Genomic DNA, 21267 nt, shown 5'->3' on the forward strand with positions numbered 1-21267 from the left:
TTACTGACTTTAAAATGTGCTCTTTCTAGTATATTCCAAGTGGAACAAAGTGTTAGAAATCAGATTTTGATGTGAAACAAACAAATATTTGAGATTTTATTTGAATGCCTTATCACCCAGCCCAAGATGATCCATTTTTGCGTTTACCCTTCAATTATTTTAACAGTATTTGTGAAAATGCGAGCTAATCGTTAAGCTGGAAGTCCCACTCAACTTCGGGCTCGTCGTCCAGGCGTATGATGAGGTAGGACACCAGCTGGAACAGGTTCTGCCACAGGCCCAGGAAGACGTATATGTAAAAGTCGCTGATATCTATTTGGCAATAGATACCGGAGTAATTCAAATCGCACACGCACTCAAATCTGTTCATGTAGTTGAGGCAGAAGCCTCCGTTCATACACGGGTCCGAGGCACACTCGTCCACGTCCTTCTCGCACCTGCAGCCCAAACAAGAGTATCGTGTCACTGTTTCACCGCAATCTTTATTGATCAGATAATGGCTCAATCGAATCAATGATTCACCCGAAATTTCCTTCACCTCAAAATTTTGCAAAACCTTAGTTAATCCTACTGATGCATGTCGTCCATTCAGCTCAGTGGCCTAGTGGTAGGTAGATTGTCCGCCCTGAGCCTGGAAAGTTGCGGGCCGGGTCCTACCAAAGACTATATAGACGGGACCCGTTGCCTCCCTGCTTGGCACTCAGCATTGGAATTGGGGGCTTACAATTGGTTGGAATTGGGGGGGTTAGAATTGGTTGGAATTGGGGGGTTAGAATTGGCTGGAATTGGGGGGTTAGATCACCAAATGATTCCTGAGCTCGGCACCGCTGCTGCTCACTGCTCCCCTCTGCCCCAGGGGATGGATGGATCAAAATCATATGGGGATGGATGGCTTCAATGCAGAGGACACATTTCACCACACCCAGATGTGTGTGTGTGTGTGTGTGTGTGTGACGATCATTTTTGAACTTGAACTTACCATTGTCCCGAGAAGCCCGGTAGGCAGAGACAATTGTTGTCTTCTACTGAGCAATTCCCTCCATTATAGCAGCTGAAGTCCCATCTTGTACCGCTACATTTTGACGCAGGCAGAAGAGGAAGACTTGACAGCCCAACAAGAAAAAATAAATACAAACACAACATTTTATATTATCTGTTAGCGTGTTTTCTTTCCCCAAAAATTTAGAATATAGTAGGAAGTCAGAGTACCTGGAAAAAACCTACTCAAGAGCTAGTAAAGTAAGCGCTAACTGGGCTAACAGTTGTGCTAAAAGCTCAAATATGAAAAGTATGACTTTGAGTCGTTAATGTTGAGGCACTTACGGCTTTGTCTGGATGTACCATGGAATCTCTGGAATATTCACGCTGTAAGAGACACATTTTCATTAGCACAAGAGTGGTCACGATCTTTCAGACGGATGGAATGTCCTTTGAGCTTTTATTCCATATCCAACTTCGTTTCATGTCTTCGTTATGAAGCCAATTCTAGTATCCCATGATTTCACCCAACATGTTTTGGCCTCTCTGGCATTTCTACGCAATAGTCAAACAAGAGACACATTTGAAATGACCAAGATGGATATTGAAAAATATGGCTTCCCATTCCTGTTCAAACGTTGCTGTCGTTGAACTAACTTGCAATATTGGCCCGTCAGGTTCCGGGGGCAGAGACACGAGTAGTGCTGGACTCCTCTGAGGCACGTCGCACCGTTGCTGCAATTGCTGGTCTCGCAAATATCCAGCTCCATCTCACACAGTGGCCCCTTGTACCCTCGATCACACACACACCGGTATCCCCCAGGAACGTCGCTACAGTTTCCGTGAGCGCACGGCCGGTCCGCGCACGGGTCGCTCGGTTCTTGGCACGACGGACCGCTCCACGTCCAGGGGCAGTTGCAGCGATGCAGGTCGAACAGATCCTCGCATGAACCCTGGTTCTGACAAGGGTCGGATGCGCATACGCTCGCCCCCCAGCAGCCGTAGCGTGGATGGGCGTTGACGTTCAACTGTGAAAACTTCTCTTCCTGAGGCCTGAGAAGTTTCAAGTCTGTGTCCAAGTGGAAAGGAAGAAGATGGCCTCCGACCTCTACAGGACCCAAACATCCAGAGAAACTAACGGTGGAGTCCAAGCTCAGACCGCCTAGGAAAATGTCAGCTCCTTGCGAAAGAAAATCCAAATCCCCAACACCTAACTTGGACAGTTCTCTTCCACTTCCATTCACATTTATGATCCACTTGGATAATCCAGTATCCTTGCTGAGCGTCACATAGTGCCACTCTCCATCACTGACTGGACTCTCACTGTGCCCGACGGAATTGTTCTGCTCCACTCCAGCGTGGTGCTCCACAACCACTCGGGAGTCCTGAAGGGAGAGCGTGATGTATTTGGAGCCCCTTTGTGCATGCAAAATAGTAGCAGTGGTCTGTCTCGTGCGGAAACTGAAAGAAACGCCGGTGATGCTGACGGAATGGTTGTTCTTCTCCACGTTGTTCCGGTAATGCAAAATTCCACTTTCTGTCCGAATTGTCACATTTGAAAGACCTGTAGAAGGGAGGAATTAAGGGGAACTTTAAAACCTTAGAATGAATATTTTCTTTATCTGTCACTCACACTCAAAGCCCCGTGAGCTCTGCTGGCATACAGTCGAGGTGGGACAGGGAGACAGCTCACACCATTTCACCTCCTCACAGCGCTGTCCTGCCGTGTTGGGCGGGCAGTTACAGGTGAAGTCATCCCACATGGAGTAACACACTCCACCGTTGAGACAGGGGTTGACCTACAGCAGATCAAAAGATCAAATCAATCTTGAGGCAAATGACCAAGACCAGGAATTGACAATAATCCTCAATTGGCCGTCATTTACCATACAGGCGTTGTCACTGCTGCATCCTGGTGCGACACTTGTCAGCTGCTCCAATTTGTACGATTCCACAGCAGTTGTTATGGGATAGAATTGAAGTCGCTTATTGTTCATCCTCAGATCCTGGATACATCCTCTGAAGTAGCCTCCAAATGTGGCTGAGGCCCTCGGGTCCGCCAGTCCACCCACAAAGACCCGGTCCCCCCGATTGGCCCAGATGTGTCTTACGGCTCGAGAGCCTTGAACCTGGGCCGACTGGATCACGGTTGCCTCGCGACCGTCCAGCTGCACGGTCACCAGATGAAAATGGCCGTCACTGATCACACTTTGGCCGAGCAAGGTCTCAAAGTTGTTGACTTGAATTTTGACTCTGCCCTGATCCAGCCAGAGGCGAAGGTATTGACTGGTGCTGTTGGCCAGGATCAAGAGGAGGCCTCTGGGCTGCCTGGTTCGAACGAACATTGACACAGTTAAAGTCTCTCCGGGCTCATCGTCTATTGAGAAGACGGCATAACTTTCCAAGTGTTTGCTCCCAAAGCGTGCAGTGATGTACTCTGAAGGGAAACAGACACACATTATTCTGCAGCACGGAGCAAAGACTGTTCACAAAATACAATATTTCACAAGAGCGCACCCTAACCCAACACGGAAGCAATGGCACAAACAAACTGTGATTTATTTTTCCAAGATCTCAGATGTAGCGTGATTCGGTAAGACTCTTAATTTACTCCGGATAAGCTACTCAAAGGCACGTTTTTGTAAATCCTCAGGCGTTCCACCGATGCCTCCTCGTTGCATGTGACTAAAGTCGATGCTATTTCTACCGGTAAGCTTCTTTAATGCCCTCTGACTAACCTTACGATCCTGCGGTGTGGCTTTCTGCGCATCCTGCTCACCCAGGCTGACTTTCTTATGGAATGAATTATAGGATCCAAAAAATAACCATCATGTCTAATATTTCCATTCTAACTTGTTTTGAGTCTTGGGTTCCTCTCCATAAGTGTTTTCTTTCGGTCATTATCTTAGCGGGGTAGGAAAGTTCCAAAGCCAAAGACAGAATCTGTTGTAACGCCTTACCATCTGCGCAGTTCCTGCCCTCGTAGGGTCTGTGACACTCACACAGGTAACTCCTCCAGCCCTGGCTCACGCAACGGCCTCGGTTCTGGCACGGTCCGTCGTTGCATTTGCCGTTACTGTTGCACCCCGTCGTCACGTTTACTTGAGCGTTGGAAAACGTCGCCGGCGTGACCGGCACCACAAGATGGGAGTCCACGAGCACGTCTCTTAAGCAACCCAGAAAAGCGTGCGGGGGTTCGGTTTTGTCATCTGGAGCTGCTCCTATGAACAGGCTTTGATGTACTGTCCCGGGTCGAGGGAGAGCGGAGGCTGCCTTGAGAACTTGGACCTCGGCTTTGCTTTCCCTGGAGCAGTTTCCTTCGGTACAGAGGAGGCGGATCAAACTGACCACTCCACCGAGCGAGGCCTCCAGCGTGTGCCATTTGTTGTCGGAAATAAATTCCGGTAGCTGCTGAACCAAAACGCTCGAGCCTCGGTTCTTCAGACTGCGGAGGCACAGACGTCCGTCCGTTAGCTCGACGCTAAGAAGGAGGCCGGCTACTCTGCGTTGCAACAGAGTCCCGACGCGTCTTTCCGTCCGAAAGCTGAGTGTAACATTCAGAGGGGCTTCTGGGTCAACCAGATGAGTCTCTATGTACATGTAACCTTGAGTCTCAAATGAGAAAAAGGTGGAGGTCTGACATTTGGAGCCCGAGAAACCGGCAGCGCAGATGCACGAGTACGTGTGTTTGCCACGTACGAGTAAGGGCGAGCAGATTCCATCGTTTTCGCATCGGTTGTCATCGCAACCTGAAAGCGGAACAGTGCAGGTCCGCCCGCCGTATAGACGGCCACGTTGGCTTTGTTGGGAGCAAAGACATGTGAAACCACCGCCAAAGTGACTTTCACACACACCACCGTTTTGGCATGGCTCCTGTTCACATCCGGCGGTGATATCACCTTCGGAGAGAACGCCTAGAAAGACAAGATTGCATTGTTAACACATTCTGAAGTGAGTTCACTTGAGTGGGCTTGGCTGCCACCGTACAGTGTTTGTATCTCGAGTTTGTGCTCGTAAATCAAAGGAAGTCAGCTCAAGTCCACACTCCGTTTTAGGCATATCGAGTCTGCTCATTCCTTGGTTGAGTCAATACGAAGTCGCGTGATATCTTCTTGTTTGGTAGGGGTGTAACAAAAATGGATTTGTATCGTAAAATTGGCTTTGATTTAAAAGGTGCCAGTGCGTTGAATCGAATTCAATCCAACAATGTTCCTTACAAAATAAACACCTTTCTTAGCGACGCACTACGTCCTGAACGGTGTCAAGTGTATACCGAGACATCTCCGTATCTGCCTACCTTTGAAAAGCGACCATATAATCCAAACACGCACGATGAATTTGAACATTGTCCTCAAATCGTCCAACTTAATAGCTATTCAGTAATATTTTCATTGGACACCAAATCCAGCTGGGGAATTGTATGTGGCACCATCATCTTGGCTGCTCCTCCCTCCGTGCATGCATGTGTGCTCAGCAGCACGCTGGTATTGTCGCAAGCCAAGATTGGAGAGATTAAGATAATGCAATTACAATGTCTTACACTTTAATGGTGTTGGCAAAGGGAGTGCTCCAACCAGGAGGCTAATTTGAGTGATCCCTCTGAGGAAGATCTGACTGTGAACTGTATTAGAAAACAGGGTCTAGTTCAATGGAAACAATTCATGTACCATTCAAAAATAAATTCCAAAACGGACATTTTCACTGTCACCTACACAACTGCATTTTAGTTGAACTATTTTTTTGAATTATAAAGCAAGAAAGGCAAATGTTTGATTGATTAGCAGTATTTCCCTTTTTACTTTAACGTTTTCAGCAAATATGAATGGTGTTTAGGGAGCGCGCTATCTGCGCCTCACGGCAAAAGCCATTGCCAATCACCTGTTATCCAATTGACTCACCGCGTGCTCGTTTGATTTCTTCAGATTTAGGAAAATGCTACAAATTAGACTTACACAGGTTGGTTGAGTTCAATCACAATTCTTGTTCAGAAAGCTCTGTTTTCAGGAAATTACAATACAGCGCTGGGCCCTTCAAGAGCGGAAAGTCTCCATTCAGAATTTAATCAGGGGGTTGAATGTGAACATTTTAGATGCAGTCAAGATGAGGAAATCAAAATGCAAGATTTTTTAATTTCTCATATTTTCTTTAGTCGCATGCACTGCATTTTTTAAAACTGTTTCGACGTCTCGTATCAAAACTGACCCTGTCGGTATTTAAATAACGACTACATTTCCCAAGATGACATAGTAGTGAAAATGGCGTCAGACATCCGTCTTTGCGTGCGTCTTCCTTCGAGTACGTAGAAATATATTTGGTGTATTGTAAATACAACCGTTAATTTAATGTGTCCTATTGTTTGTTGGATTTTACAAGTCATTACCCTTTTAAAAACAATCGTTTTCAAACACCAACTGTTGACCGACGACGTGACGTCACGATAACGCGGTCCCCTCGCCCTATGGGCGAGCTGTTTGTTACGACGTCAGTCAAATTGGTAGGAAGAGGGGTGTTTTCCGACGAACAGGAAATGAACATTCCTGTTTTTGTACCCCGACCACATGAATTGACGTCCGAACACGTTTTTGTGAATACGGCTCACATATACGAGGTATGATTTTGTTGGGGGGCCAAACAAATCCCCATTGAAATGCTAATTTTCGTTAGAGCCGTGAGGTCGTATGTCAACATCTCCTCGGAGGGGGGCCCTGTGTGTTCTGAGGCTGGTAGCGTTAGGGGTCCTTTAGGTGGACAACGACAGCGCTTTAATGGAACTACTGAAAATGGGCTGTAGCAATACTCTATGCAACTACCTGCATCATATAAACAACCGTTTTTCATTGTTGGGTTAACGCCGATGACCGCCTCGTAATAATGCACCGGAGACAACGTCGTTCATAGCTATTGTAATGTAGCAGGCCTAGTTTGAATTGAAATAAGTATGACTTTCCCATTGTGCTTTTAGCTTACAGTGCTGCGCAATTGCGCTGATCATATTATGACGTGTCTTAAATGTGTCCTTGTTTGTTTTAGGTGTTCCAATATTTTGTTGCTCTTCAGATGTAATTCACTCCAGCACTCCAATGAAGAAAAGAACAAGCAATTCATCACCTGCCAAACACAGCAGGAAAAGCAACGCCATGAAAAAATACCCAACAGCACCTGGCATGTCAACCAACTCTTTCAATGCCCAAAAAGCAGCCCCACAAATCCACTTGACCATGGCGCATCACAGTCGTAACCTATTAAACTTCTTAAACGAGGATCGGACTCGACAGAGGTTCTGCGATGTGTCCGTATCCGTGTGTGGAAAGCTCTACGGTGCCCATAAAGTGGTTTTGGCCCACGGGAGCAGTTACTTCCATGCCGAGCTGTCCAAGAACCCGGCCATGACCCACGTGATTCTGGATCACGTGGAGGACTCCGTTTTCCAGCACCTGCTTGCCTTGCTATACACGTCGGAGTGTGTTATCGCCAAGACTGAGCTTCAGGCTGTAACGGAAGCAGCCCACTTCCTGGACATGATGGATGTATTAAAGCTGGTGTGTGAGGAAAGACTAAACGATAACCCCGTAAGCGGGGACGAGACCGAGTCACTAAAGACGGCCACTCGAGGCTCAATTGATCGGCAGTTGCGCATAGAAACCTCATCACAGGACCAGAGTCGGAATGACGCTCAGGCACAACCGCCAAGCGAAAGCCAGAAAATGTGCGGCGAGAAGGCAACTACCATGCGGAGATCTGCTCGAAGGAGGAAGCCTCCAACCAAGTATGAGAAAGACTGCGTGGAGTATGTGGACAACACTGAGGAAACACCAATAACTCAATCACCAAGGGAGCAGTTTGAAGAAAGATGGAACGACGAAGAAGTGGGAGAATATAAACTGGTAGTGGATGAAACAAGATCATCACCTGCGGAAGATGTATTGGGTGAGGAGGATGAGGAAGGCCCGATTGAGGAGGGTGGCAAAGCACCAGCCGCAGGTCCCAAATACCCTGAAGGTCTGACTCCTGTCATCACCCATATCGCCAAAAAGAAGATTCTCAAGTGCCCCAAATGCGACAAGACCTTTGATCGAGCAGGTGGGAACGAGAAGGTTTTTCAAGCCACGAAGTCCATCGAGACTAGACAGTTGGGAATAATTCAGGAATACGTTGATTCGTGTTTTATGACTCAAGTGGTGATTTCTGCGTCTACCAGGAAAGTACGAGAGTCACACGAGAGTGCACACAAAAGAGAAACCCTTCCAGTGTGACATCTGCCAGCAGCGCTACTCCACCAAGTCCAATTTGACGGTTCACAAGAAGAAGCACGCCGACAACGCTCCCTTGCAGATGAAAGAGCACAAGTGTCCCTTCTGTAATAAATTCCACGCGAGCACAAAAACCCTTGCCAAGCATGTACGGAGGTGAGACCGGGTTCAACACCGCGACTGCGGAGATGTTCAATGATTCACCTCCTCCGGAGTATGAGCAAGCACACTTGCTCGGCCAAATGACATGCTGGTTGATATGTTGCTCTCTTCTCTTGTGACCTGCCAGATTCCACCCAGAACACCTTCAAGAGTTTGTCAGTAAAAGTAAGAAGAGGAAGACTGAAGGCTGGAAATGTCCTGTGAGGGGAGGGCTGCTCTCGTTTATTATCATTTTTAAAATCATAGCTTAAGGCCTGAACTTGAGCACACCACTGTCTAGCAATAAGAAAGTACATTGAGCAAAATCAAATGACTCCTCTTTTTCTCCTTTCTTGCTGAACCAGATTTGTCTGAAGTCTTTTACCCGCCGGACCCACTTGCAGGAGCATATGATCCTGCATACCCAAGATCGGCCGTTCAAATGCGCATTTTGCGACGAGTTCTTCAGATCCAGGTTTGCGAGGCTCAAGCACCAAGAAAAGTACCACCTGGGTGAGCCCCATGAGGAAAACAAATGAGCAGGAATAATTTGACCAATGTTCTTCATCATTAGTACTACTTTCATTTGAAATGAAAAATTGCATGCATTTGTTCAAGCAAACTATTTTAAATAAATCAAATACCTAGATTATGTTTTTAAATGTTTTTATTCAACAACTGACGAAGAAAGGATTGAATAAAAATGAATGATAAAAAAACAAATTGGCATGATTTTTAAACTTTTTGGATTCTGTTTTTTTTTAAATCAAATGTTTGATAAAAAATCGAAGCTATACAGTAGCGATTGAGCTTGAATTACACCATTATCCAAACGTTCCTTTTCAGGACCTTTTCCTTGTGAAATCTGCGGACGGAATTTTAACGACACCGGGAACAGGAGGCGACACATTGAATGCACACATGGAGGGAAAAGAAAATGGACGTGCTTTGTGTGTGGAAAATCAGTAAGGGAAAGGTGAGAGAGAGGATGAACCTCCTGCTGACCTTTCGTTTGAATTCTGCCTTTGGAAACATTTTTCTTTTGCAGAACAACGTTACGAGAGCACATGCGTATCCACAGTGGCGAGAAGCCGCACATCTGCGGTGTCTGTGGGCAGACTTTCCGTCACAAGAGCTCATACAGGTTGCTCAAAGGAGATTTGACTTGGATCTATTGTTTTGAATTGAAGTTTTCTTGCAATTAATTTCTTAGTTTTTTTTGGCTGACAGGCTCCACTTGAGAATGCACCGTAATGACAAGCGCTATGAGTGCGACGAATGTGGGAAGACCTTTGTGCGCCACGATCACCTGACCAAACATCAGAAAACGCACTCGGGTACAATTCTTCTTACACCCCAAATATATTTCATAATGATCCTCATCGTTTTGCAATTGGTTCGATGAGCTGTCTAACATTAAACCTCTACCACTACTACTACTACTGCTACTTAATCTTACGGTACCTGCATGATTCCAGGTGAAAAAGCGCATCAGTGTGAAGAATGTGGGAAGTGTTTCCGACGCCAGGATCACCTCGCCATCCACTACAGGAGCGTTCATTTGGGAGAGAAAGTGTGGCAGAAGTATGTTGTCGACATTTCCACTTTGTTTGCATTTATTATATACATATTACTCTCTCATTTGTAAATCTGTAAAACAAATGTGTCAAAAAATCTATCGTTCATATTCTTGTAGGTATAAAGCAGCCGTGCATCAATGTGAGGTTTGCAAGAAAGAATTCAAGGGTAAATCCAGTCTGGAAATGCACTTCAGGACTCACTCAGGTAATTACTTTATTGTTTTTTGACCCATGAACATGAGTAGTGATTCCCAAATACGACACATTACTGGAAATGATCCAGTTTCACCAAATTGATCTGGAAATGATTCTTGATTTACTACAAATAATGTCTTTATCTGTTGATGCCAGCAACGTGTAACAGGTTCTTAACTTGCATATTTGTGATTCAGAATTTGCATATTCACATCCTTTTTTTTTTTTATCCTTGCTGGTAGCAAAGAAAACCCATTTGCGGTTTAGCGCTCAGGCCAGGTTGATTAAAAACATTACTTTAACGCCCTCTTGTGGATTGTTAGTGTCGTTAGCTTGAATTAAATTCATTACGCGTAAATGCCACCACAGGCTTGGACGGACGGTGCTATTGCTATTACTAGGGTGACTCACAGTTTGTTAGCGGTAGGTCTACAATAATTGTCCAGTGGTTGACTATGTCGACTCTCCATTTTACATTTAATGTTGTCGTCATCTATTTGATGTTGCTGCGAAAGGTGAGAAACCCTTCAGTTGTCCAGAATGCCACCAGACGTTTCGGATCAAAAAGACCTTGACTAAGCACATGGTGATCCACTCGGACGTCCGTCCTTTCAACTGCCAACAGTGCAACGCCGCCTTCAAGAGAAAAGACAAGCTCAAGTATCACATCGATCACGTCCACCACAGCAGCCGCTTTCTTGAGCAGCCGCTGGGCCAGGACAAAATGGGCCCGGATCCTTTTAGTACGGAACCCAAGTCGACACCTACGGGCGGATGCGTGCCTGACTCTTTAGACCCCGTCCAAATAGCGGGTCGACCCGGGCTGGGTCAATTGGACGCTCATGCGGCCATGCGAGCTGAAGAATCGCAGCCCAATTCAGGTTACCAGAACTCCGAGCTGGCCTTTTTAGAGAAATACACCCTGGCGCCCCAGTCGGTTGACATTGTTCAACCCGTGAGGCCCGATCAGATGTTAGATACCCGAGAGCAGACCTACCTGGGAACATTGCTTGGTTTAGATTCCGCTTCGTCCGTCGCAAACATCTCCAATGCTGACCAAAGTCACCAGTGAAACGTTAGGGATTCATTTGGGTCTTGCAAAATGAAAAAGGAACAATACTAACTTCATTCTCGAACCGCTAATAATGATAGTGGCAAATTCACTTCAGAGTGTTTATTCTGCTTATTGCAATAGTGTGCTTCAGATTGAACCCAAAAAAAAAGAAGGACAGCGACAGTCGCCGCCTGCGTTACGAAAATGCTGATGTCATCGAGGGCCGACAATCCAAACATTTGAACTGTCGCGCGTTGCGTCCTCAATCTTCACCTTTTAGCATGAAGCCTGATGACAAAGACAACATTTAATCAGTCAGCAAGAAAAAGTCCAAAACTAATATTGAAAACCAAAGTGTCACTTACAAATGTCAGTTCCCACCAATTACAACCTGAAACAATAAAAACATGTTCAAGTTTGAGTCCGAATTGAGCATTCATATACGTCTATTCGTACACTTGATTACTTGGACTATGGCGTAAAATCATTTCAAAAGAATGCTTACATTGGCCTAGCTTTAGTCTTGCATTGTTGCACCGCACCACTGAGTAATGATCCGTTAGCCAGTGGCTCAGCTTGACACATTCTAGTCTCACAGTCTCACCATTTTGGATATATTTAACGCCATCGTATTTTAACTGGGGGTATTGCTGGGTGTCTACGGAACAGAAGCTAGCTGTACACAAGAAGCGACAAATTAGTTAACAATAAGTGAAGTCCACTGTACCCTTTTTTTTTTTATATATATATAAAATACCTTTGCAGGTGGGCGTCGTTGACCACTGGCTGTTAGCGTAGCAGAACACTTTGTCCGGACCCAATTGTTTGTAGAAACTGCCACATTGGTATTTCAAAAACATTGCATCCCTTTCCACAATCTCCCCATTGGTGACAACGGGAGTTGTTCCACATTGATCAACTAAAATGGTCAATTCGAAAAAAAGAAACTCCAATTCTCAAACATGATAATGACACCATCAGATAATGAATGAATAACTACTTGTAGTCATTTGTGGATCAGTAGAATCGGTGTTGCCTGAAGATCCTACAAAGTAGAAGGAACACACCGTGAGATGACATTTATAAAGAATGAAATGAACAGCAAGTAGTAACGAGCCAGCTCCATAACCTACCCCCAGTGTTTCCACCTTCAGACCCACTACTCGGTCTTCTCCCTGAATTGAAATAGGATGATGACTAAACATGGATAAATGATGTAAGCCAATCGTTTTGTGCGCAGCTTAGCTTAGAATCACAAAATACGTGAGGGTAATTCTTTTGATCAAATGAATTTCTCTGTTTCAAGTTATTTCCGTGACTGTATTTTTCCCCCCTCTTTAACAAATTGGTACCAATCATTTTGTCCGTGTCGATACGTACCTCCACCTGCAGGCCTTGTTTCACTTCCAGTAGATGTTGTAGCGCTACCAGGAGTTGGCTTTGCTTGTTTGACTGTGGAATAAATCAATACATTGACAAATGTAATCTCAATTTGAGTCGAAATAGAACTTTATGGCAGTTACATGCTGTCACGCATTCATGAGTCAATCTTAAGCACCACACCAAACCATATCATATAAGTATGTATATGCTACTAAAATAATGGCGATCTCATCAAAAATGATTCACACATTTTCTCAGAAGTGTGGAATCTATGTCCGTTTAGTTGAACACCAAAAAATATATACATACACATATTTTCTGCTTTATTCTACTCACTGCAAGGCGGAGCGACTGACCAGGTTCCACCGATGCAAAAAATGGACTTTTTCTGGTTTCCCTCTAAATCATATCCATCTTCACATTCATACAGTATTTCAGTGTCAGAAGCATACACATCTTGGCGAGGGCCCTGATTTATAATTACAGCATGGGGAATTATAGGGGGCTCATCACATGCCTGGATACTTCCTGTGAGAACAAGTCAAATGAGGGAAGGGATATGCGCATTGCATAATACGACAAGATCTTAAGAAAATCGGACAGACTTACGCTCACAGATTGGCACAGAGTCCCATGATCCATTGACGCACTGTGCTATCGCATTCCCGTCTTTGTACGAGTAGCCGGCGTCACATGTTATCCGAATTACTTTGTCGTTCTCATACCAACCCATCAAGCTTGAAGTGAATTTCGCATGAGCGATAGCTGGTGGAATGCAATTCTTGTCATCTGAGTAACAATAATACAGAACCTTTAGACCTTAAATACAGTCAAAACTCGGTTTTCGAACGGGAAATTCGAGATTTTTTTAAATTTCGGTTGTCGAACACAATTCGGAGGTCGAACCTCGCGAGATGAGCCGAAAGGACCCGAGAAAACCCGACCGCGCGGCCCGGCCCGGCCCGGATGCCGACTGACTCTGTTCGTTTTTGTATTTTCGTTACTTTGAGGATTGGATTAAGCCCTAATCAAAGAAAGCAAGTGGGAGCAGTAAAGCCATCCTAAAACACAAAGACGCTCTTAAAGCAATGCGACAGACAGTGAGCGCCCGGCCGGCGCGCTGCGGGCGGTTGCGCGATCGGACCAAATGAAGCTCCCTGCGCACTGAGGCCCACTTCCATTTTGGAAAGTACATCAGGACTTTAAACCAATTTTCTAAATTTCAGCGACGGCTCTGTCACGATAATGCGACCAGCGCGGTGCAGTTGCGCGGTCGGCGGCGCGCTACGGTTGCGCGATCGGACAAAAATGCGCAAATAAAAAAAATGCTTAAATAAAGGAGGGTTTTTTTAAGGCTGCTTGGAACGGATTATTATTTTTTTTTCCATTATTTGTAATGGGGAAAAATGGATTCGGAATTCGACCGATTCACTTCTCGAACCGCCTTCTGGAACGGATTGTGGTCGAAAATCGAGGTTTGACTGTAGTACATTTTCGTCATTATTTTAGTCATTTTTTTGTTTTGTTATAACTGCATAATGAATTATGATTAGAATTAACTACCTTGTGATTTACAATAGAATATTTTACACATTTTAGATGCACACTGTTTTTTTTTTTTAACCTGGCCCATTAAAAAATCAGCACATACTACGTTCTTCCTTCCACCTTTGACATATGATTAGTCCAACACTTACCGATACATTGCGGTTGAGGGGACCATTTACCATTTTGGCATGTCGCGGTCCCCCACCAGCCATTCACTGCTGGCTTGAGTCCACTTTCACACGCATAGGGCAACACAGTTCCATGAGAATATGTAGCTTGTTGAGGAACAACATAACCTCCATTCAGAAGGGGCGCACGGCAAAAGTAACTCGTTGAAACACAGCGATGTGCTCCATAGAACCAAATCAGCAAAAAACATCCAATGTACTTCTTGGACATTCCCAGCAGCACCATGATTAAAAAATAATATTTGGAGTTGGTAAATGTAGTGCTGTGTGTGTGTGTGTGCGGTTGCGGTCAGGGTCCGTAAATGCATCTGCTTGCGACCTTCCCCATATCAGCTTGGGGATGAAGAAATAGCAAACATGACTGAGTCAAGCGTCATTTAAGGGTTACGAGTCAAAACAGAAATGTACAAACGGGTCACGGAAAACGTAAATGTGAAATTTCCCGAATTATTCATTTGCCCAACTAATGATGTCATATGTAAATAGAGGCTTGCATTGAGAAAGAAAGAATTCCTGGCACAAAAAAAGAAAAAAAAATCAATGACACATGTTTGCGCTCGGACATAGCAAGACAACAAAGGTGAGTACACCCCCTTGCATTATTGCAAATATGCTTTTCCATCTTTTCGTGTGATAATAGTGGAGAAATTAGTACATTTGCTACAAAGCGCACAGACAGCCTGTAATGTCTCAATCACCTTCAACAAAAGTGAGTACACTGATAAATATGATCTCTTTATACACGGAAGAAATGATACTTTGCTACAGTGAAGTAGTCAAAGGTAGATAACAAATCATCACATTGAAACCAATGTCCTACATTAAAAGAGGAACAATTCGGGCCTAACTGGTAAGCTGTGGGAAAACAAGAACGTTTCGCTGCTTTTTGGCCTCTTTCGCGTTCCGTTCTCCAACAATGTCCCAAGCAGAAGGTGCGTTTCTTCTGGCAAGAAAAACCCAAACAAAAACCCCCACCAACGAAAAGGCGAAAACGACAGCAAGTTTCAATCACTGGGTGAGTTCGGGAATGCTGTGTCAATGGATAAACTTTCATTTAAACTTTCTAACTTAGGTCCAATTGATCTTCTACTGACGCTGCTGCACCGAAAGAAAGCCTTTCTTTAGTCTGCAACAACTCGATTCATACATACGTGCGTATGTACCGCGCGGAGAAACGCGTCACGTGTTTTTTTGTTTGACAACTCTTTTTGCTAATATGTGGACCCTTGCAATGTAACCGTTTTTAAATCGATGTGGAGGTGCAGAAGGCTGTGTCCTCCCTCATGGCTGATTCGCCCGAAGTCTTCTATGTCGGAGTGGATGTGGGCACTGCCAGTGTGAGGGCTGCTCTCGTGACCAGGGACGGTCATTTGAAGACCTCTGCTCAGGAGCCCATTACCATCTGGGAACCTCACTGTGACCATTTTGTACAGTCTTCTTCTGAGATTTGGGAGAAATGCTGCTCCGTTGTCAAGGTAGGAGCGACGATTGACTCATAAAGAGGTGCGAAATAGCGTCCCCCAGACTAGATCAATTGTATGGAGGAAGAGTGGGATTCAATAATAGTGTGCCGAAATGACGTTTAAAAAAAAAATGGTGAAATAAATATCAAATAGTTCATTATAGGTTGAAATCACCCAAAATATTGATGTAAATACTTTGTTATGAAAATGAAATAATGAAAAATATATAGTAAATAGCGAAATAAAGTCAAATGAAATAAATACTGAAATAAATGAATCATTATAATATTTTGACACTCTTGGTCATTCATCCAACTGACAATTTTGTCTGCTTTGGTCAGAAAGTGACACAGGGTGTGAAGAAGAAACAGGTGAGAGGGGTCGGTTTTGATGCTACCTGCTCCCTTGTGGTGTTGGACCAAAGCTTCCAGCCTGTCGCGGTTAATCAGGACGGTAAGGTTATTTCACCCCATCATGCGTCGAATATCATGTCATCAGCCATCCTAAGATGGCAAGGCGACAATAACAACCGCAGTGTGAGCCTTTCCTCGTCATCCAGGAAACCATCTGAGAAATGTGGTGATGTGGATGGACCATCGTGCTGCTGAGCAAGCCGCTCGTATCACAAGCGCAGGCCACAGCGTCCTAAGTAGGGTTGGAGGGGTCATGTCACCTGAGATGCAACCACCCAAATTACTCTGGCTCAAAGAGGTGAGCAGAAGTGCAACGATTTAGTTGACTATTTTTTTGGTGAAGCATTTGTTGTGGATGCGCAGATTTCTTCATGCTTGTCATCGCACACTTTGAACAATATTTGTCTTCCCGCTGCTGCAGAACCTACGGGAAAATTGCTGGAACAAAGCTGCTCACTTTTTGGACCTGTCAGACTTTCTTTCATGGAAGGCCACTGGCTCGTTGACCAGGTTTGTATATCCATACGCAGATATAATTATGATGGAATGGATTCGTGTAAAGAAGCCTTGATTAATCCTGTGCTGGGGAAATTCTAGTTTTATGGAAAAGCTGCAGATGCTATGTCTACTTTCTTTTTGGTTTAACAGATCCCTTTGTACTCTGGTATGTAAATGGACATATTGTCCCCCTGAGGGTTGGGATGTGAGCTTTTGGACTTCGATAGGATTGGAGGATCTGACTCAAAACAACTTTTCCAAAATTGGTACATTCAACAAAGTATCGTAATATCAACAATAAAACTGTCCAGTTTTTTTATTGGATTTGAAGTTACTTTGATTTCTAGTTCAATCATTGATTGTTTGTCGTCCAGGCAGCATGACGTGTTCTCCCGGTAGTCCTCTTGGGGATGGGCTGACTCAGGGAGCAGCAGCAGATTTGGGTCTAGATCCAGGAACTGCTGTGGGGGCTTCGCTTCTTGACGCTCATGCTGGTGGCCTTGGTATCTCACGCTGAACACATTTTTTTTTCTTCTCATTGTTTTTCTACAACTGTAGACCGAAACAAGAACGCGACACCTAACGATTTGGTGACATAGGGATGGTTGTTCTATGATGAGTCACTGGCTTTGTTTCTCCAGGTATGATCGGAGCAGACGTAAAAGGCTTTCGACTGCCGTGTGAGAAGCGGCCGATCACCACGCGCATGGCCATGATCTGCGGGACATCATCTTGTCACATGGCGGTGGGTCCCGTCCGTGTTACTCCGTTGATGTCGTCTCATTTTCATGTTTATTTTTGACCTTTTTTTTACTTTCACCAGATCAGTGAGCAGCCGCTGTTTGTGCCAGGAGTGTGGGGTCCCTACTTGTCTGCCATGGTACCGGACTTGTGGCTTAACGAGGGAGGACAGAGTGTCGCGGGACGTCTGGTCAGTCTATTCTGCTGTGTCGCTCGCTCCTTCCTTGAATGTCCTTGAATTAGTCATTCATTGAGCCCAGCAGATAAATTCCACTGCAACGTTTCCTGTCCGACAAAAGCTGACAGTAGATCAGGTTAAACGCTATTTTACTCACAGTTGGATGTTAGCTAGGTGATTTTTTTTCAAACAGAAAATCATGCATCCAATGTTTGCATTTCTTATTGTCATCATGTGACGTTCTCCTTACACGAACCTTCTCCTCCAGATTGACCACATGGTGAAGGGTCATGTCGCTTACGCGCAGCTCCAGGAAAAGGTGCGGCAGAGGTCAGTTGATGATTTGACTCTTCAAAAATATCCGAAACTCGCGTTAGCCGACACATGATAGCGAGACGAAAGCAACTCCTACCATGATCCCAAATGAGTTTTTGGGATCTTTTTCTCAGTTGTTATACCTCAGGTGACGGCATCTACAGCTACCTGAACAGCCACCTACGTCGAATGGCTTCATCGCGTTCAGCCGTTGACTTGCTGGGCTCGAATCTTCACGTGTGGCCAGACTTTCACGGGAACAGGTCACCATTGGCTGACCCCACCCTAAAGGGCATGGTGAGTCCAAATTTTTTCATCGTGTTCAGCCGTTGACTTGCTGGGCTCCAATCTTCACGTGTGGCCAGACTTTCATGGGAACAGGTCACCATTGGCTGACCCCACCCTAGGTGGGCATGGTGAGTCCAAATTTTTGGAAGCAGAATGAATTGGAATTCAGTCTGATCTTCATCACCAAGCAACTAGCAGTTTGGAATAGATTGTGTTCAACCTTAGAGGCTCCACGACTGTTTCGTCGTGTGTAATGGAGTGATGACCCTTTTGCAGGTGGTGGGATTGTCTCTTTCTCAAACTCTGGATGATTTGGCTTTACTCTACTTGGTGACCATACAAGCTCTGGCGGTCAGTCCACTGCTTTTTTTGTTTCTTTCAAATGACCGACGCTGAGACTTTTGCTTACCGTTTGACGAGTAACGATTTTTTTTTTTTTTTTTTTAAATGTACTTCCTTGTTTTCTCACTGTATCCTTTTCTATTTTCAGCTTGGTACTCTGCATATACTGGAGGCCATGAAAGAAGCTGGCCATGACATTAAGACCATTTTTTTATGTGGAGGATTGAGCAAGAACAGCTTGTTTGTGCAGACTCATGCCAACGCGACAGGTACAAAGTGCAAACAAGAGACCATGACATGGTTTTGTATTTGGAAACAGCAACTATTTGGATCACAAAATAAACGTGCACAGCACTCCAAAAGTATTGCGACGGTTCCTTTAATTTTGCTCTCGTCCTCATAGTCAGTTTAAAAATTGAAACTGAGCAACGCTGTGTGTTGTTCCAATAATCAATATAACGAGATCAAACAAAATAAAACTTGCTCAAATGACAAACTGGAAGGATTGTAACAAAATGTGGTGTCGTCAGAGTTTGTTTATCCGATCCAGGTCGCTTGTCTCATATTTGTCTTTGGATGTGTAATCGAAATGTTTTCAGTCCACAGCAAATACGGACTTGAGCATGATTTCCTGCGAAATTTTCATGGGACTAAATACTGTTATTTAAATCATTTGGTCACTTTAAGGGTTGCCTGTGGTGTTGCCTGAACAGACCGACGCTGTATTGGTAGGAGCAGCAATTCTTGGAGCGTGTGCATCCCATGACCATGGCACTATACAGGTGGAACACACTCGCTCTCTCGCTCTCTCGCTCTCTCGCTCTCTCGCTCTCTCGCTCTCTCGCTCACTCGCTCACTCGCTCACTCACTCACTCACTCACTCACTCACTCACTCACTCACTCACTCGCTCGCTCACTCACTCACTCACTCACTCACTCGCTCGCTCACTCGCTCACTCACTCGCTCACGCTCTGAAGCGCTGATTCGTCACTTCATTACCACAACCCAAAACACAAATGTTATAGCACATCAGGGACGTGCGATCAGAGGAGGCAAGGGAGGCGTGCCCTTTTTCCTTTTAATTTCAATAATTTTGTAACATTTTGAACCAAAATCGCTGAATTGTTATAGTTCTTTTAAAACCAAAGACGATTCGCTCGGAGGAGCCAACGTCCTGCCTGGCCTCCTCTGAGGATTGCGTCATCACACGGCTGCCTACGTTGACAGGCCGCTATGCAGTTCGACTGAACTGCTCTCTGTCTTTATGTCGCTGTTTAAGTGCCATAAAGACATTGTGGCTATATGAATTAATTTCCGTAGTTAAGCTGGTGTATAGTATACTATCTTGTGTTTTTTGTCATCTGTCTGTAACGTCGCGTTTCTTTAGATGAACAAAACGTCAGTGCCTCCCCAGTGGTGAACCTCACCGCACGTCCCTGTAGCACATTGCATTATTTCACTTACAGAAGAAAGTCCGATTTGTGCACAGCGCGCTTATGACCCAAGATGCTGACTAATCTTTTTGCCCGGTCAAATAATCATCCCTGTGATCTTCCAGCAACAGATCTCATACCACCAGAGAATGACATGATGAGCCTTTAAGCCAGATACACTAAAAATAAGCCATTATTATTTGGACTAGGCTGCACCTGTCAAGCCCCTCTTCCAAAGGCGAGTGCAGCAGACAGTTGTTGCGTCTGATCCGCCCGCAGCTTTCGAGTGCAGGGAGGCCGTGCCCGTCCGTCCGTGCTCTGCATAAGTCACGAGAGAGAGGCCGTGCACCATGTTTGGGCCTGAAAGTGCGTCACATGATTTGTTGTTCATGATTACTTTAGGAGGCGATGGTGAAAATGGCTAAAGTGGGAAACGTTGTTGAGCCTGATCACAGCCTTCAGAGGTAAGGTGAAACTTGGACAGACTGATTTTCTTCCTTATTAGTCAGTTAAGTGATCCAGCAAATATGAAATCATTCCAAGCATCAAACATGGAATAAATATCATCTCTTTTGTAGATTTTACCAAAGAAAGTACCAAGTGTTCCGGCGCCTTGTTGCCCACCAGAGGGAGTACCAAGCCCTCATGAACACTTTTGGGACAGAGTGAAACGCACTGTAATTGGGAGCAGAAGAAAAAAGAAAAATGACTCACTCAACCAGTCCACAGCAAAACAATTTCAGGTCCCTGTCACCCCCGAAAAAAACATCTTGTGGTAAAATATACCTTGTATATTATTCCTTTTGGAGGCAATGGTGAAGATGGCTAAAGCGGGAAAAGTTGTTGAGATGGCTAAAGCGGGAAAAGTTGTTGAGCCTGATCACAGGCTTTTTTTCATGACATTTCAGTAAAGTTGAGCTGACCTACTTTTCGTCGTCGTCGTTGTTTGTTTGTTTTAAATAGAGCTGTTTTATCAAATGTGATTTACACAATTATTGAAACATTACCATGATTGTTTGTAGAAATGCAGGCATACTATTTATTTACAGATGAGCGACTCCAGGTTCATAGGTTAGATTCCTTGTCATTTTCTTTTGGGTTGGCTGTAAGGAGAGAAAAACTGGAATTGCGTAAAAAAGACCTTGTCAGAATACAAAGTGATACAGTATGTTTTATTAATGTGCCTGTGTCGGCAACTCCGGTGTCCTGCATGTTTTCTATGACTCCCTGTTGCAACACGTCTGATTGAAATGGTCATTTGCTGTCATGAGCAAAGTG

General features: G+C 44.8%; 4 protein-coding genes across 6 annotated transcripts; 2 read left to right on the forward strand and 2 right to left on the reverse strand.

The window, feature by feature from the left end:
- Positions 1–83: 83 nt before the first annotated feature.
- On the reverse strand, positions 84–5472 carry LOC148387971 (protein crumbs homolog 1-like). The gene is made up of 8 exons (XM_088395551.1): positions 5276–5472; positions 3939–4892; positions 2865–3415; positions 2612–2777; positions 1636–2542; positions 1324–1365; positions 980–1102; positions 84–437 (listed from the first exon to the last, which is right to left on the reverse strand). Exons 1-8 carry the CDS (start codon positions 5322–5324, stop codon positions 185–187), a joined length of 3045 nt encoding a protein of 1014 aa, XP_088251677.1. The 5' UTR covers positions 5325–5472; the 3' UTR covers positions 84–184.
- A 972-nt stretch (positions 5473–6444) lies between these two features.
- Positions 6445–11619, forward strand: zbtb41 (zinc finger and BTB domain containing 41). Its single transcript, XM_088395559.1, is given in 13 exon segments — positions 6445–6586; positions 7009–8058; positions 8177–8384; positions 8518–8590; positions 8735–8882; positions 9216–9345; positions 9418–9513; positions 9600–9706; positions 9848–9953; positions 10066–10154; positions 10660–10852; positions 10954–10981; positions 10983–11619. Coding segments are annotated over 12 exon segments (2412 nt in total). The 5' UTR covers positions 6445–6586; positions 7009–7058; the 3' UTR covers positions 11217–11619.
- LOC148387973 (complement factor H-related protein 1-like) lies at positions 11304–14675 on the reverse strand. 2 transcript variants are annotated; one of them, XM_088395557.1, is made up of 10 exons: positions 14279–14675; positions 13191–13346; positions 12918–13109; positions 12579–12650; positions 12332–12373; positions 12199–12243; positions 11956–12117; positions 11704–11874; positions 11564–11589; positions 11304–11486 (listed from the first exon to the last, which is right to left on the reverse strand). In XM_088395557.1, exons 1-10 carry the CDS (start codon positions 14541–14543, stop codon positions 11475–11477), a joined length of 1143 nt encoding a protein of 380 aa, XP_088251683.1. In that variant the 5' UTR covers positions 14544–14675; the 3' UTR covers positions 11304–11474. The 2 variants fall into 2 exon arrangements, with proteins under 2 accessions (XP_088251683.1, XP_088251682.1); XM_088395556.1 differs by having other exon boundaries at positions 13191–13370; positions 14279–14674.
- Positions 14658–20916, forward strand: fggy (FGGY carbohydrate kinase domain containing). 2 transcript variants are annotated; one of them, XR_015862450.1, is made up of 17 exons: positions 14658–14897; positions 15577–15792; positions 16122–16233; positions 16340–16491; positions 16615–16703; positions 16842–16957; positions 17066–17194; positions 17333–17436; positions 17515–17622; positions 17879–17940; positions 18060–18222; positions 18490–18564; positions 18704–18824; positions 19243–19337; positions 20115–20227; positions 20392–20453; positions 20568–20582. XR_015862450.1 is itself a non-coding variant. In XM_088395552.1 (16 exons), the coding sequence occupies exons 1-16, from the start codon at positions 14865–14867 to the stop codon at positions 20656–20658; spliced, it is 1728 nt and encodes a 575-aa protein (XP_088251678.1). In that variant the 5' UTR covers positions 14662–14864; the 3' UTR covers positions 20659–20916. The 2 variants fall into 2 exon arrangements, 1 of the variants encoding a protein (XP_088251678.1); XM_088395552.1 differs by lacking the exon at positions 20115–20227 and having other exon boundaries at positions 14662–14897; positions 20568–20916.
- Positions 20917–21267: the final 351 nt, after the last annotated feature.

This window comes from Syngnathus floridae, chromosome 14, assembly GCF_059516105.1.
Source record: "Syngnathus floridae isolate MCC-2025c chromosome 14, RoL_Sflo_1.0, whole genome shotgun sequence".
Classification (NCBI taxonomy): domain Eukaryota; kingdom Metazoa; phylum Chordata; class Actinopteri; order Syngnathiformes; family Syngnathidae; genus Syngnathus; species Syngnathus floridae.

Excerpts from the sequence above, each read along its gene's own strand:
- LOC148387973 (XM_088395556.1), bottom strand. The coding sequence starts at position 14,543 with ATGGTGCTGCTGGGAATGTCCAAGAAGTACATTGGATGTTTTTTGCTG. Across the intron at positions 13,110-13,190 it reads CTCTGTGCCAATCTGTGAGC|GAAGTATCCAGGCATGTGAT; the intron begins GTAAGTCTGTCC and ends TTGTTCTCACAG. Across the intron at positions 11,590-11,703 it reads AAGACTAAAGCTAGGCCAAT|GTTGTAATTGGTGGGAACTG; the intron begins GTAAGCATTCTT and ends TTATTGTTTCAG.
- fggy (XM_088395552.1), top strand. The coding sequence starts at position 14,865 with ATGTTTGCGCTCGGACATAGCAAGACAACAAAG. Across the intron at positions 18,825-19,242 it reads GACTCATGCCAACGCGACAG|GGTTGCCTGTGGTGTTGCCT; the intron begins GTACAAAGTGCA and ends GGTCACTTTAAG. Across the intron at positions 20,454-20,567 it reads CCTGATCACAGCCTTCAGAG|ATTTTACCAAAGAAAGTACC; the intron begins GTAAGGTGAAAC and ends TCTCTTTTGTAG.
- LOC148387971 (XM_088395551.1), bottom strand. The coding sequence starts at position 5,324 with ATGTTCAAATTCATCGTGCGTGTTTGGATTATATGGTCGCTTTTCAAA. Across the intron at positions 3,416-3,938 it reads GGGCAGGAACTGCGCAGATG|AGTACATCACTGCACGCTTT; the intron begins GTAAGGCGTTAC and ends GTTTCCCTTCAG. Across the intron at positions 2,543-2,611 it reads GAGCTCACGGGGCTTTGAGT|GTCTTTCAAATGTGACAATT; the intron begins GTGAGTGACAGA and ends TCCCTTCTACAG.